The sequence below is a fragment of the Pelophylax lessonae genome (genome assembly GCF_965119305.1).
Source record: "Pelophylax lessonae genome assembly, chromosome: 5".
NCBI lineage: Eukaryota > Metazoa > Chordata > Amphibia > Anura > Ranidae > Pelophylax > Pelophylax lessonae.
Window position 1 is genome coordinate 468,927,843 of NC_138772.1, and position 15,766 is coordinate 468,943,608.

The 15,766-nt window shown below is 40.5% G+C and overlaps 1 protein-coding gene across 1 annotated transcript in view; it reads right to left on the reverse strand.

The window, feature by feature from the left end:
- Positions 1-15,766, reverse strand: part of LOC309556556 (uncharacterized protein) — a 113,985-nt gene that overhangs the window by 28,212 nt on the left and 70,007 nt on the right. Inside the window, exons 12-15 of the mRNA XM_082259004.1 lie at positions 13,395-13,557; positions 7,233-7,385; positions 5,493-5,653; positions 35-208 (exon numbers count right to left, since the gene is read on the reverse strand). Coding sequence (XP_082115130.1) covers positions 35-208; positions 5,493-5,653; positions 7,233-7,385; positions 13,395-13,557 — 651 coding nt within the window. The remainder of the gene's footprint in view (positions 1-34; positions 209-5,492; positions 5,654-7,232; positions 7,386-13,394; positions 13,558-15,766) is intronic.

A 15,766-nucleotide genomic window follows, 5' to 3' on the forward strand; every position in this document is an offset into this window, starting at 1 on the left:
ATAAAGAAAAATATATAAGGGGAATCCTCCTTACTTTTTCCATCTCTTCAAAAAAGGCATCAATAAAATCTCTCTGGATGCTGGGATCCCAGGTGTCTTTGTGTTTCTGGATGATATCTCCTAAAAAGTCTAGATAAGTGCGCACAACTTGGAAAAGTTTTTGATGGGGTCCAGGTACATTCATTAGCCAAGGAAAGAGCTTGTAGAACTACAGAAGAAAAAAAAAATCAACAGGTTCTAATTAATTTTTCATTGTTCTGAGACTTATGTTTTGGTTTTACCTAAAATCCAACTCCAGGAAACTTAAAAATAATCCCTTGCAGTGGGGCTATGCCCTCACTACACTGGTTTATTGCTTGTTAGGTAGGGGACAAAGAACAAAAGAAGATCTACTAACTCACTCTTTCGGATTGCTAGACTGCTTTCTGCAGGATATTCTCCACCATGATCCAGCAGTCTAAGATCTTGACATCATCACGACAAATGCAGGATCCATGGCCATGCATTGGACACGATGACCAGGAGGGCCTGGGAAAAAGCAATCTGCCAGGGGAGCCGAGGATCAGGTAAATTAAAGCGCAAAAACTCTCCCCTAGACTAAACAAGCAATTTACCCTTGCAGATGGGGAGCAGCCCAACGGCAAGGTAGCATTTTTCCGCAAAATACAGGGTTTTTCTATTTAAAAATTTCTCATGTGCATTTTAACGTAATAAATAAGTGTGTGTGTGTGTGTGTAATCGAGTACAATACATTTTACATTATCTGAACAGTGTTTTCTTTTTTTAGAACAAACTGTTTAGGAGTCTACCCATTTCTTGTGTTGTATGATACAACAGTCTTCCTACATATGTTCCATCCCACTGCTCTTTAAGAGGGTCAGAGTCTGACTCTTCTACCATTAACCAGTTCTGGACCGGAAGGATTTGCCCCCTTAATGACCAGGCCATTTTTTCTGATTCGGCACTGCATTACTTTAACGGAAAATTGCGCGGTCATGGGACACTGTACCAAAATAAAATTGATGTTCTTTTTTCCCACAAATAGAGCTCTCTTTTGGTCGTATTTGATCACCTGTGGGATTTTTATTTTTTGCGCTATAAACAAAAAAAGGGCGACAATTCTGAAAAAAAAAAAAAAACAATATTTTTCACATTCTGCTATAGAACATTCCCAAAAAAAAATTTCATCCTTTTTTAGATCAATTTGTATTCAGCTACATATTTTTAGTAAAAAAAAAAAAAAAAAACACCACAAAAAAGAAAAAAAAAAAAATTGCAATAAGCGTATTTAAAATGGTTTGCGCAAAAGTTATCGCGGGGAAAGATTTATGTCTTATTTTTTTATTTTACTAGTAATATCGGTGATCTGCGATTTTTAGCGGGACTGCGACATTGCAGCAGACAGATTGGACCCCTGACATTTTTGACACTTTTGGGGGTACCAGTGACATTACTACAGTAATCAGTGCTACAAATATGCACTGTTACTGTACTAATGACACTGGCAGGGAAGGAGTTAACCTAGGGATAATTAAAGGGTTAACTGTGAGCCTGGGGGAGTGTTTTCGAACTGTGGGAGAGGGACTTGTGGAATGAACATAGAGACCTGTGATCCTATATAAAAGGATCTCAGGCGCTCTGTCATCATTTCAGCTGTGTTTACAACAATTGACCGTCCTCTCTCAGCGGGGAGCGATTGAGGGTTCCCAGTGGCAATCACGGCCGCTGGTCCCGTGGATCGGAATCCCCGCTGCCTAGTGGGGGCGGGAGTGCGCGCTCGCCCCCCACCCGCAAACCAATGTACCACTACGTCGATTCATGCAGCCGAGCCAGCCTGCTGCAGTATATATGCGACAGGCAGTCGGCAAGTGGTTAATCATATCGGTAGAAGAGTACATAAACCATTTCTCCCTTTATACCATGTACAAAATCCTCATACGTTAATTACCCTTGGTTACCATTATAAAAGAAATTAACACATTTATGAAAAAGAAGAAAAAAAGAGGACTGATACCACTAACAGTGGGTTAGGGTTACTAAAGGCAAATAGGCCGTTCACTTTTTTTTTTTTTTTTTTTTTGAAAATTCTTTATTGCTTCTTTAATAAAACATTACAAAAGCAAAAGACCATGCAGACACTGAAAACAACCTGAACATCAGTCAGCTATTAACAACAACAAATGAAGCTTCAGCACATGGCACACAGTATAGCTCAGAGGTTAATATGTGTGTATAGGAATATTACAACCTTCCCATCTTTTTCAGGCTAGCATGTCATAAAAATACTCTCTGTAAGTCAGTCTCCCAACACCAGTGTTCTTCTATCAAGCCTCTACATCAGGGATCCTAAAACTACGGCCCTCCAGCTGTTGTGGAACTACACATGCCATGAGGCATTGTAAAACTCTGAAATTCACAGACATGACTAAGCATGATGGGAATTGTAGTTCGAGAACAACTGGAGGGCCAAAGTTTGAGGACTCCTGCTCTACACCAAAGGGTCAGCACTAGGGCAGGCATTTATTCATTTGCACAGCGTCAGATCAACATATACATCCTGAACATAGCCCCAGACATATTGTTGACCAGCCAAAACAATATACCACATGCAAAGGTATCAAGGGCCTTTTAAATACTCCCAGTTTAGTCAGACACTGTAGAGGTACTCTGTGTCCAACCACCCCACACTTTTTGAATTTATTGGGTATTCCCCTCCTGACATAATGGGCTTTATAAAAGGGGAGTGCTTTATTTACAAGCGCCTTCCATGTCTGAATGGCAGGGGGGTGTATGCTTTTTCCAGGAGAGTACTATCATTTTCCCTGGCATAGTAAAATAACAAAGTCAACAGTGTACTTATCACTCTCGTTGGAGCTAGAGCATCCACCAATCCCAAGAGACACTTCAATATTGGGCCTAACAGAGAGAGTAGTAACCTCCTCTATGCACTTAGGAACTTCCATCCAGAACTTCTGTATGGCCACACATTTCCAGAATATATACATGAAATTCGCTCTGGTGAGGTGCACCACCAACCACAGGATGACTGGGAGGGAAAAATTCTAGCCAATCTGGCCAGGGTAAGATATATACGATGTAGAAATTTATATTGAATGAGATGATCTCTAGTAGAGCCCAACCAAGAGAAATGTATCCCATACATCCTCCCAGTCATCTCCGTCCATCTGAGGAAACACTCCTTCATATGCTGTTCTGCAAGGCTCAAGTACTCTATAGGTATCTACAAATAATTGCCTATAAATATTAGACAATGCTTTATCTAAAGAGTCGTTTCTGAGAATAATTTCCATATCGCTGTACCACATTGAGAGTTGTGTGCATGCCGCAATTACAAGTACCGAAACAGATGGGAGTTGGGTAGATTAGATTTGGATTTCATGACATCAAACTGTAGAAGTGTGCCATTCTTGACTATATCTGCCACCCTCTTAATACCATATTTGGACCATAGAATTGTGTCTGGGAATGTAAACAAGTGAGGAAACTGAGCATTATTCCACAATGGGGAGTGTGGTGATATTACCTGGGTGCTTCCAGATTTTGCCCTGACACCATACCATACCACCCAAGCTCTAATTGTTACTCTCATAGAGGTAGTGATGGGGTAAGGGACCTTAATACCTCTGAGCAGGAGTTGAGACAGGGCCTCATAGGAGCCTACTAATCACAGCCTCCAGAGCAACCACCGCATCATCCTCTGGGAGGGTCAACCACCCGAGAGCGAACACCAGTTGTCCTGCCAGATAGTAGCGAAGGAAGTTTAGGAACCGCTAGTCCCACTTGTTTCCATGGTTGCTGGAGTACCTCAACTTTGATCTTAGGGTTTTGTCTATTCCATAAGAAAGCAGAGACCAGACTGTCAATGTTCCAGAACATATATTTCGGAATCCACACTGGTGAATTACCGAATACATACAGGAACTTAATCTTTAGTAGGTTAACTTTCCAAATGAGTGTCAAGGGTAGGTTTTCCCAAACCTGCAATCTACACTTTAATGCCTGTAATAAAGGGGTAACATTTAAGGTAATGAAGTCTGAGACTAAATTAGAAATATGAATGCCCAGGTATTTAACCCCGTTTACCTGCTGAAAAGGGCGATTAGCCGCAACCCTGCAGGGCAGAGAAGGTATTTTTAAAAGAAGGACTTGAGATTTGCCGCAATTCACTTTTAACCCAGAGAGTCTAGCGAAGGATTTGAAAATGGATAACGCTGCTGTCAGGGAAGCATCAGAATCACTAAAAAATAGCACCATATTGTCTGCAAATAATGACACCTTTTCTGTCAGGCTTACAACCTGAACCTCAGATGAGGCCCTCAGTGCGATAGCCAGAGGCTCGATTAGCAGGGCAAGTAGCCCAGGAGACATCGGACATCCTTGTCTGGTACCCCAGGCCGTTTCCCTTAGCGTGGTAAATATGATGCAATTTCACTTTGCAAAGAATACCCAATCGTGTGCAAGATAAATACAATAAACAGTATTTTTCTTGCACATGATCAGATGATGGAAGTCAGCAGAGCTCCACCTAATTTCCTAAGAGCTAAGTGCTAATTTCCTTACTTGGGACATCCTTTCTTCATTCCCGGATCAGTATGATCAATCTCAAGTAGTCATATTTTAACTGCCATCACTGGCTGTAATCCAGTTCAAAAGGATGTAACAGAAAATTGCATAAATATTAATGGCAATGCTACATGCAAGAAAGTGCAAATACTATGCAAAGGATCCATATGTGCATTATTTTAATGGCAAATTAAAAGGGGTTCCAACTATGCAATATATGCCAGAGATCCCAGCTAACACTATCACGCCCTAAACTTCCATCACTATTGTGTCATAAGAATAGGGACATGAGAAAAGTTCAATGATGAGAAGTGACTTCCATTGGTTTTATTGCCTTTTCCACTGTAGAATGGTTAAAAGGAAACGTACATACTGTGGGGAATGACGCCAAATGTTCCAGGATCTTATTGACCCAACAGGTATATGTGGGCAGGCATGGTTGGATCAATGGCAAGGCTTGGCATAGTTTTATTGATAAAGATAGGGGGGTGTGTGGGGGGGGGGTAGGTTCTAGAAACCAGTGACAATTAAGTCATTTTATTTTAGAGTGGTTGTGAATTTAATTTACAAAATTCGGGATTAGCTGCTAATTTTAATCTAGATATACTGTGTCAGTCTTTTTTTATTTCCCCTTCATTATGGCATTTTATGTAATGATGCCTGCCCTATTAATGAGATTGTGATCCACATATTTAAGTAAATTATTTTCACAGCACTCTTTTTTCTTTATATTGAGGAGGGTCAGATTGTGAGCATATACATTTTAAAGAATATGATTGGCTATCAGCTGTTTTATTTCGAAACAAGATTCTCATGTCAAAAATGAAGGCAGTAAAGTAAATGATGGGATTATTAGCTCTGTACATGTATATCAGAAAATCAAACACTGATTATATACAAAGGACTACCTGAGTAATAGGTTTTGATTCCAGTTCAAATGACTCTCTTAGCAGGTGGATCATCCTCTGGAATGATGCGTCGCTATAATCAAATCGGTCTCCAAAAATTATAGAGCAGATGACATTGCTGACTGCATTATTAAGCAATACATATGGATCAAATGAATGCCCTGAAGAGATTTAAAAACCAAAATTATGGTAGCATTATTCCAAAAATCAAACTAATTCACTAATAAAAAATGAAAGCAAAGCAAGGATGAAGGCTTGATCATGGTAACAAGATTTCAAATGTATTTTCCTAATGCAAGCTAGTTCTGTTTTTATTAAAGTTAAGGAATAAATATCTGAATGTAGTAAGTAGTAGTAGTTGAAATAATTGTACTGCAATGCTCCCATGGCTGGGTGACTAATTGTCCTTACTTGTCCAGAATTTATCTGTGTAGCAACTTTTCAAAAGGGAGTATAGCATAGAACTAATGTGTCCCCTGCTGTGGGCTTCGAGCATCATTATGTAGAGGTCTGTATCACAATCTCTTTTGAGATATTAGCAGCCATTTTGCCACAGACATAGCATAAAAATACCATCTGCAGCCTCACAGCGGAGTGTTTCCCTATGAAGGGAGAATCTTTTTTCATGGGAAATTAGTGAGACCAGGAGCCATGATGTAAGGCACAGGCATATCTTACACATGGGCTTCCCTTTTGGGGGAAGTGGGAGAATCCCAAAGAACAACCAGAGAGACTTAAAGACTTTCACTACTGGGAGCTACTTGAACTCTGAATTTTTTATTTATTTTTGGCTATGGCCTCGTCCACTACCACCGTTCTCATCTAGTCCAGAATGATGTGTCTCTGCTTTTGCAACCTCCTGGAATATCCCTGGAGGCTGTAGGAGCAGGAACTCACAACGGCCAGTAAACAGGGCCTATAGGGCGCATGTCATCGGGGGCCATCTGCAACAAACTAAGGGAGGCAGCTTGGATCCCAATGAGGTCATAGGGGAAGATGGCTGTGAAGGCCAATGCTGGATTCACTATGCAGGTGGGTATATTAATTGAAGACAGCCCTGTATAACAGGTAAGAAGGAGAAAAGAAATACAGGGGGAGTGAAGTTACTCTTCAAAATCGCTCTGTGTACCCATATTAAAGGACTTTGCAGAGTTTGGTAGAGCCTTCCAAGGACAACAGGACAGAATTTCTACTTTTTGAAGACACTATCTGAGAGCCTATGACACTGTAATCACTTGACTATTAGCAATTTTGAAAGAAGTTTGCTCTATTGAAACTTGCCTTAAGCTACCATATTGGTTCTTTGTGAGGAACAGATTATTTGCCAACCAGGTATGTTTAGGTGAAGCTGGTAAAACACAACCTGAACATAACTTGACTTTCCATGTTTAATGGGCTGGGATGTAAGAGTGAGAGCAAGACAAGAGTAGGGAAGGTGCTCAGTACCATCATGGGCTCAAGTTTGCAATGCAGTAGTTGGCCACCACCGCTGTGGCATGGATTCTCCTTTTACTGAAATGTACTGTAAACCTCAGTGTTGCACTGTGACCCAGGAGGTAGATGCCTGGAGCTTGGAATAAGGAAAACTGCAGGTCATTTCTGAGAGTGTAAAAAAACCTTACAGAATTTCACTATATTCTATCCCTACTGTATTGTAATTTGTTATTCAAAAATCACATTGCTACCACAGTATAAAAATATTGAATGTTGTACAACACCGCTAATCATAGGTTGTCTTACCTTCTTCATCCTGGAAAGCAGAGCAGAGGTAGCTGGCCTCCTCCTGTACTCGCTCTTCAATAGATTTTTTCCCCATCCCAAAGTTTCTCAAAGTATAAAGAGCAAACCGTCTTTGTTCCTTCCAGTGCTGGCTATATCTGCTAAAGGCGATGCCTAAACCATGAAAAACCAGGATTATTGAAGAGTGAATCAAACTAATACTGATTTTAACAATTCTATTAATATGCTGCCTGCACTATATGATGTCTATTGATGAAGGATGAAGTCCTTAGTGGTAAAGCACAGGCAGAATAGTCTGCCTACAAGTACTTCCACTTGTCTTCAAATCAGTTCCTTTGTGTTTGTAATTCTTACAAACAGAACTTGCTGATTGGAAGAGAGGGCACAAAGATTACCTTACAAGTGACTTGTGGTCCCTAATCAATCCCGGTCTTAATATAAAACTATGGTTTCATGTTATATAAATGTATGTACTGCAATATTCAAAGGATAAGTTCACCGTTACAAAAAATAAAATAAATAAATGCACATTTTGTTGCAGGTAAAAAAAATATGCATCTATTTTTTTTGTTAGGAGCCTTTAGATCAGGCATGTCCAACCTGCGGCCCGGAACCTCAGGCAATGCGGCCCACTGCCCCTTGACAATTTTTTTTTGCTGGGGAGGAAGGAAGTTGGGTCGGGGGCATGGCCACAGCAGCTGCCAACTAACGGTAGGCAGAAGCTGCCTCAGAGGGGAGTGGGGGGGGAGGCGAGCATGTGCAGTGTTTCTGACTCCTACCACCATGACCACTTCAAATCACTGAAGTAGTCATGGTGGTTAGAGTGTTCCTTTAATATCGCTCAGAAGAAGTGAACCTCTCTATACTGTTTCCATTTCATTTGATCATCCTCTAGTTGTGTTAAGATAGTGTGGGGGGCGTGATGGCGCGGGAAGGGCGCAGCGGCATTTTATTACTTATATACCTTAACTATAGTATATATATTTTATATGCGGCCCGAGAAAATTTCTCTACACTCAATGTGGCCCAGAGAAGCCAAAAGGTTGGACACCCATGCTTTAGATCATTGCACCCACGATAAGCAGGTTGTGAATGTAATGCCACAGTCCTGCAGACTGTCTATGTAGCAGTTACACCCTGACAGGAAGACTCAATGAACTTCTAGAGTGCTCAACAGAGCCCTGGTAGTTCATTGCGGTTACATTACCTTAGGTAACAACTTCTTTGGCTGGATAGATATAAGCTATTACTATTATGAAGCACATTTACACAGTATTTAAAGTTAATGATTGAATATGGTAATAAAGTAGTAATCAAAATGTGTATAATTCCGCACTAAAAAAAGTGTAACAAAATATTGAACAAAAAGTAAAAAATAAAAAGCTGCTAGCACAGGTTCCCAAATACGAAAACCTACAACAAACATTATTAAAGTGCACTGCTATCATAATCAACTTTAAAAACGGACGGGTGAGTAGTGTGTGGATGGTGGTGTGTTAGGTAAAAAATTGTTTCATTCATCCCAGACACTACTGCACTGAACTTTGGGCACTAATACTGACAGTTCTGGCTGTAGTACGAAGGATAGTGGACTACTTGTGCTCCACCTTTCTCTTCTCTCGAATATAAGGCCTTCTTTAAATGTATGAGGGGAAATTGTGACGTTCTCCACCTTCCTCCACCCCCTCCATCAAAAAACTTCTTGTACTCTTTTCACAGAATACAAGAGGTGTGTAAATGGAATCTCCCTTCGTCCTTTTTACAGAAGACGCCTTTATGTAAGGGGAGAGTAAGATGTAGAGCAAGCAGCCCACCATCCTTTTCTGTACTAGAACCAAAACTAATGTCTGATACACACAGGCAGTTATTTTTCGTTCAACCCAGCAGGCTGAACAAGAAAAAAAAAAAACTGAGGAGCTTGTTGTTCTGTTAGTACAGTGATCCTTTGACAGAAGCCGGCCTAACGTCCGGCTTCTGTGGAACGGCCCCCCCTACAACACCACTAGTCAGCACTGGTTTTTCAGCATCCCCGTTCCACAGAAGCCGGAAGCTATAACTTTAGCGTAACCCCAAACAATATACGCTTATTGGGATTTTTTTTACCAAAAATATGTAGCATAATATATATTGACCTAAATTGATGAAGAAATTAGATTTTTTAAATTTTTTTAATTGGATGTGTTTTATAGCAGAGAGTAAAAAATATTGTTTTGTTTTTTTCAACATTGTCAGTCTTTTTTTGTTTCTAGCACAAAAAATAAAAACCGCAGAGGTGGTCAAATACCACCAAGAAAAAAAGCTCTATTTGAGGGGAAAAAGGGACATCCATTTTATTTGGGTACAGCATCGCATGACTGCGCAATTGTCAGTTAAATTAACGCAGTGCCGTATCGCAAAAAATGGCCTGGTCATGAAGGGGGGTAAACCTTCTGGTGCTGAAGTGGTAAAGTGTCCATCCATTATGTAGCCTGTTCTGTTGTTGAAGGTTTAACTCGCTATAAAGTCGTTTTCATCAACCGGTTTACAACAGAAAACATTATCTCTGATTGTTAGTTATGGCTCATTACTAATATGCCTTGCCTTAGTGTGTTTAGATAGGATACTGATTGTGCAATGTAATACATTTTCAATGATGCAACAGATAAATATTTAAGCAATGATGTATTCTGGCACAAAAGGAATACTGATGTCATCCCATCGTGATACTCTGAGAAATTGACGTTGTGCGATATATGATTTTGCTGTGAAAGCATGACATAATCTTTATTTCCACCTGTGTAAGGTCCAGTGTATGTTGCTTAAGCTAGTCATACACTGCTCAAATTTCATTGAATTTCTGCTGAATTGACTGAATCAAGTTGTGGATGGCCCCATTGGCACCACCTACTTCATCAAAATTTGATAATTAAATTGAGTTTTGCCAAAGGATTTGGGTGGAAAGTTGTGGGCTGAAAAGTGATTGCCACCAGTCAGATGACATCACTGTTCCAAGTAACAGCTACAGAAAAACAGTAGCAAACAAGCAAATTCCCCCATCCTTGCTGCTTAGCATGGTCAGGCAGTGCCATCTTAAGAGCATTATAGACCCCCGGGCAATGCAGTGCACTGGGGCCCTGCCTACACAATCACCCACGAGAATAAAAATGCAAATTATCGATAAGGCTATATTTATTGGTAAAGCAGTGCCATGCTAATGAAAGCTTCCAAGTTGGGCGGCTGGGTCCGGTGAACCCACACACGGACGGGAGTCAGACTCGACTGTCCTGTGTGTGCCTGTCCCCATGGAGGGGGACAGGCATTCCTGCAGTTGTGGGCTCCCCTTCCATGGCCTAAGTGGCCTGACAGCAGCACAGGGCCATCAGGCGCTTGCCATCTGCTAGGTTCGGCGGCGGGATGCACACATGAATTGGGACTAATGCTTGGCTGGGGCTTGGTCGTAGGCAGGTGGGGCCCCCCAGGCAAGTCAGGCAAGTCGGGCCCCCGGGCAACTGCCCAGCGTGCCCATTCATGAAAGATGGGCCTGTGGTCAGGGGAATGAACTGATGTCTCTCATTTACAAAAATGGATAAACAACAAGAAATTACTGAGTGGTACAGTACTATGAGTTCTTGCTGATTTAGAACATACAGCAAGTGCCATGTCCTATTGATATGAAACAAGAAATATTAGTTGTCCATGGATTTTTTGGCACACAACACTCCTATTAGTAAAAAAATATCAATTTTAATATAGTACATTTAAATCGGTTAAAACCCAACAGTAGGATATTTGCACCTATGTGTCGATAGGGGCGGTGACCCCTTTAAATGTATACAATGGTGTTCACAAAATACATCATAAATCCTGCAGAATATCTAATTGGGAATGCCGTCCCTTTACATGGAGCACAACATATTTCACGTAGTTTCGCTTCTTACACGAAACATGTTGAGCCCCACGGAAAGGGACAGTGCCACTCCCAATTACAGATATTCTGCAGGATTTGTGATTATTTTATTTTATCACGATTTTAAAGCCGCACATCAGTGCAATTTGCACCGCCTTTATTGAAATTGTCAAATGTAGAGTAGTGCAGGAACCTTTTTCAAAGTCGCTGCGACATAAGTTGCAATTTGAATGGTTCCATTGCCGACAATGGGGTGCAACTTGTCATTTGATTTGGAACTGTCAAACGGCATGACAAATCGCACCGGTACATAAGTCAGGTTTCAGTTGCTTTCTAACAGCTAAGAAATAATATGCTGTGTCTTTATATTAGAGGGTTGGCAGCCTGCCAAGACTGTGTTGCAATTGAAAAGAGTATAAAGGAGAAAAAAACTAAAAAAAGCTAAGATTTCAGTGCCTTTGTTGTGAACTTAGAAGACAAATTCCTCCACAATGAACAGCAAGTGAAGCAGCTTCAGTGTAACAACATAAAACAGACTTCCTTTAATAAAAAACAGATGAAAAAACAGCCAATGCATTTCGGCTGTTGTGGCTAAAAAAAATAAGCCCTCATCCACCTCTGTATGTACAGGCATTGTGGAGGAATACATGCAAGGAAAAGCCGACACGCCAGTATGACAATAAACAAACTTCCTTTAACAAAAGATGATAAAATACAGCGTTGGCAGTTTTTTTGGCTCCATGTTATCATCGTACATTAAATGAGGTCCGTTTATGTTGTTGTACTGGAATACCAGCTTTTCCTTGCATGCATTCCTCCACAATACCTGCAGCTAAAGAGGACAATGATGGCTTATTTTAGGACTTTATTCAAACTGAGCTGTGTGCAGGAATCTCATATAAAGTAAATTAATGCGTATCAACTGTATGGACTTGCCTGCACAGCTGACAGGTATGCAGGATGGGCGCACGAACCCGGACACATGCATTTCTGCATACCTGTGAACTCCACTTTGTGGAGGAGTCTGTACAGAAGATGCGTATCCAATGACTTTATAGGGGCTGCCTGCACACCGCTCAACCCTAGTAGAAAACGTAAACAAACATTTTTTCATGGCTGAGCACCCATGTGAATGAGCCATTAAAGTTAAACAGTTTAGTGTTCTTAAAGTGTTACTAAACCTAGGACCCTGCATTAACTTTATCTGGTCTCCCACAGTACACAGAAATGCACTAGTTTTAGTAAATATAAACTACTAAATACCTTTTCTAATCAGCAGTATATAGCAGTCTAATGGCTTCTATCAGTGTCTGGTTAAAGCTTGTAGGAGAAGATTTCATTCTCCTCTGACTGTCCTATTAGGCTGCAGGACCCCTGACCCTGTTTGGACAGTGCTGGTTGCTGATCACACGCACCCTCCCAAGAAAAAAACAACTCTTTAGCAATACACACCAAACCACCAAACTGACCATATACATCTTGCACCCAAGGCTCTTTTCTATGGGGAGATGGTTTGGAGATAGTGAAAGAAAGGGAGGATCAGAGAAGACAGGCTCAAACTGCCTTTTTACACGATGCAGAGGATTAACCCCTTAGGTTCCACAGTGAGTATAACAAACATGCTTTACTGCATACACAGACTCATTTTACTATTGTAGGTTTAGTAACACTTTAATCTGGGCACTGATTCACTTCAGTTATGACCTAGGGAAACCTTGAAGTCCAATGTACAGCCTAGAACCAGTATCCAGGGCCTTCTTCAGGCTCAAACGACTCACCAGTAGACAAGCACATGTATTTGCTGCCTAAATTGTAAAAGTGCTTAAAAAAACATGGCTGCTAATCCAATGGCTTCAATACTTTGACTTAATGACCAAGACAATGTGTGTAAATCAAGGGGCATATTCATAAAGCAGTAAATCTGACATTCAGCAGACATCCATATCAGGTCAGTCTTCCTGGTACAAGTGCTTTAAATGAGAGTGATTGATTCCCCATCAGTGAATGTTTGATAAAATTCACGTGTACTGCTTTATAAATATGCCATTCATTGTTCGGACTTGAAAACATCAAAGCCACTAGACCAGACAACTTGCATTTTCACAATGGGGCCAGCAAAGGCAACCTGTATATTACTATTAGTTTAGGATGTTTTAAAAAAAAAAAAAAAAAAAAAGGACTAGTTGGTTTACTAGAATGATGTGTTTGCTCCCCCCCTCCTCCCCCAAGACGCTGGCCCACCTCGCTGGCTTCCACACAAGTTTCCCAATAATTACCATTATTCAATCCGACATGTTCAAACATGGGTATAGAGGGCCGGTCTGATGTGTCTTCTGATTTTGTGACCAACGCCTCTTTTATGGCATCATATCCATTTATTACAACAGTCTTTTCAAAGAATATGTTGAGGCTGAATATGTCTCCATACTGCGTCCGCAACTGGAAAAAAAAAAAAAAAAAATGACATATGAAAAGTGTGGCACTAAACAGTAAGTCATTATACAGCAGCAAAACAAAAAGGTCTCTTGGTTCTGTTTACTTTTCAGGCCTTTTCTGAAACTTTTTGTTTATAAATTTTTAAATAGTGTTTTTTGCTAGAAAATTACTTTGATCCATCAAACATTATATATTTTTTTAGCAGAGACCCTGAAGAGTAAAATGGTGATTGTTGCTATATTTTACACCACACTGTATTTGCGCAGCGGTCTTTCAAATACAATTTTTTTGGAACAAAATACACTTTAACCAGTTGCCGACCGCCTCCTGTATATTTACTGCAGCAGGCTGGTTCGTACAGGCAAAACGACGTAGATCTACGTCGCTTGCCTGGGAGGAGCTAGGGGGCAAGCGCTCGCCGCCGACGGCACGCTCCTGCCCCCGTCAGCGGGGAAGTCGATGCAGGTGTTTGCTCCCCGCTGAGAGAGAAGGATGGTCGGCTGTTGTAAACACAGACGACCGTCCTTCTCCCTGGGATGATCACAGAGCTCATGTGATCCTTCTATATAGGATTGCATGTCTCTGATCATTTCAGAAGCCCAACCCCCATACAGTTAGAGTCACTCCCCTAGAGTCACATTTAACCCCTTGACCACCTATATTATTAACCCCTTCCCTGCAAATGTCATTATTACAGTAACAGTGCATATGTATAGCACTGATTACTGTAGTAATGTCACTGGTACCCCCAAAAGTGTCAAAAATGTCAGTTAGGGGTCCGATCTGTCCGCCACAATGTTGCAGTCCCGCAAAAAAAAAAAAAAAAAAAAAACGCAGATTGCCGCCATTACTAGTAAGAAAAAAAACACATTAAAAATGACATAAATCTTTCCCGTAGTTAGTAGACGCGATAACTTTTGCGCAAACCAATCAAAATACGCTTATATGTAGCAGAAAACAAATTGGCTTAAAATGTTAAAAAATTTTGATTTTTAATTTTTTTTTTTTTGAGAATGTCATATAGCAGAATGTGAAAAAAATTTTTTTTTTCAAAATGGTCGCTCTTTTTTGTTAATAGCGCAAAAAAAAAAACCACACAGGTGATCAAATACCATCAAAAGAAAGCTCTATTTGTTGAAAAAAAGGACGTAAATTTTATTTGGGTACAGTGTCACACAGAAGGGGCAATTGTCCGTTAAAGTAGCACAGTGCAGAATCACAAAATAGGGCCTGGTAATTAAGGGGGCAAATCCTTCCGGTCTTAAAGTGGTTAATGAATTTAAAAAAAAGACACTATAGTTTTTTTTTTTTGTATAATGCGAAAGATGCTGGTATGATGAGTATTTGGAAACATAACATGTCATGTTTTATATTGCGCACGCCTGTGGAATGGCGGCAAACGAAGGTACTTAAAAACTTCATAGGAGACGCTTTAAAAATGTTTAGAGTTACAGAGGAGGTCTTGCACCAGAATTATTGCTCTCCCTCTATTGATCGTGGCAATACCTCATGTGTGGTTTCAACACGGTTTACATATTCAGGTGCAACTTACATATGCGTTCGCTTCTGCGCACGAGCACAGAAAAATGGGTGCTTTAAAAAAAAAAAAAAAAAAAATCCTATTTATTTTACTTTTTATTTTTCTACTGTCCCCCTTTTTTTTTTTTTTTTTTGATCACTTTTATTATTTATAATACAAGGGAAGTAAAATATCCCTTGTAATAGAAATCAGAACAACAGGTCAAAAAGACCCCAGATCTCTCATTTACCTTTAAAAGCAAAAGGAAACATTTTTTACTTAAAGTAGTTGTAAAATCTCATGGTTTTTCACCTTAATGCATTCTGTGCTTTAAGGTGAAAAAACCTTTTCTGCTGCAGCCACTGTCTCGGGACCTCATTGGATAAATTAGACAAGGCTCCCACTGCTGTCAATCAAATCCAGTGACACGGGAGCCAGGGGTGGGGCAGAGCCCTGCTGTCTATGTCAATGGACGCAGAAGCGGGACTCGTGAATGCGCCCGCACAGGTGCCCCCATGCAAAACGTCTCTCTGTGGGAAGAGGAAGAACCCGGAGCAACGCCAGGGCACCCCTGAAGAGGTGGATCAGGGCTGCTCTGTGCAAAAACTTTGCACAGAGCTTTTTAAATAACAAACAAACCTTTACAGTCATTTAAAACAAAAAAAAGTAATTTATTTTGGCGCAAGAACCAGA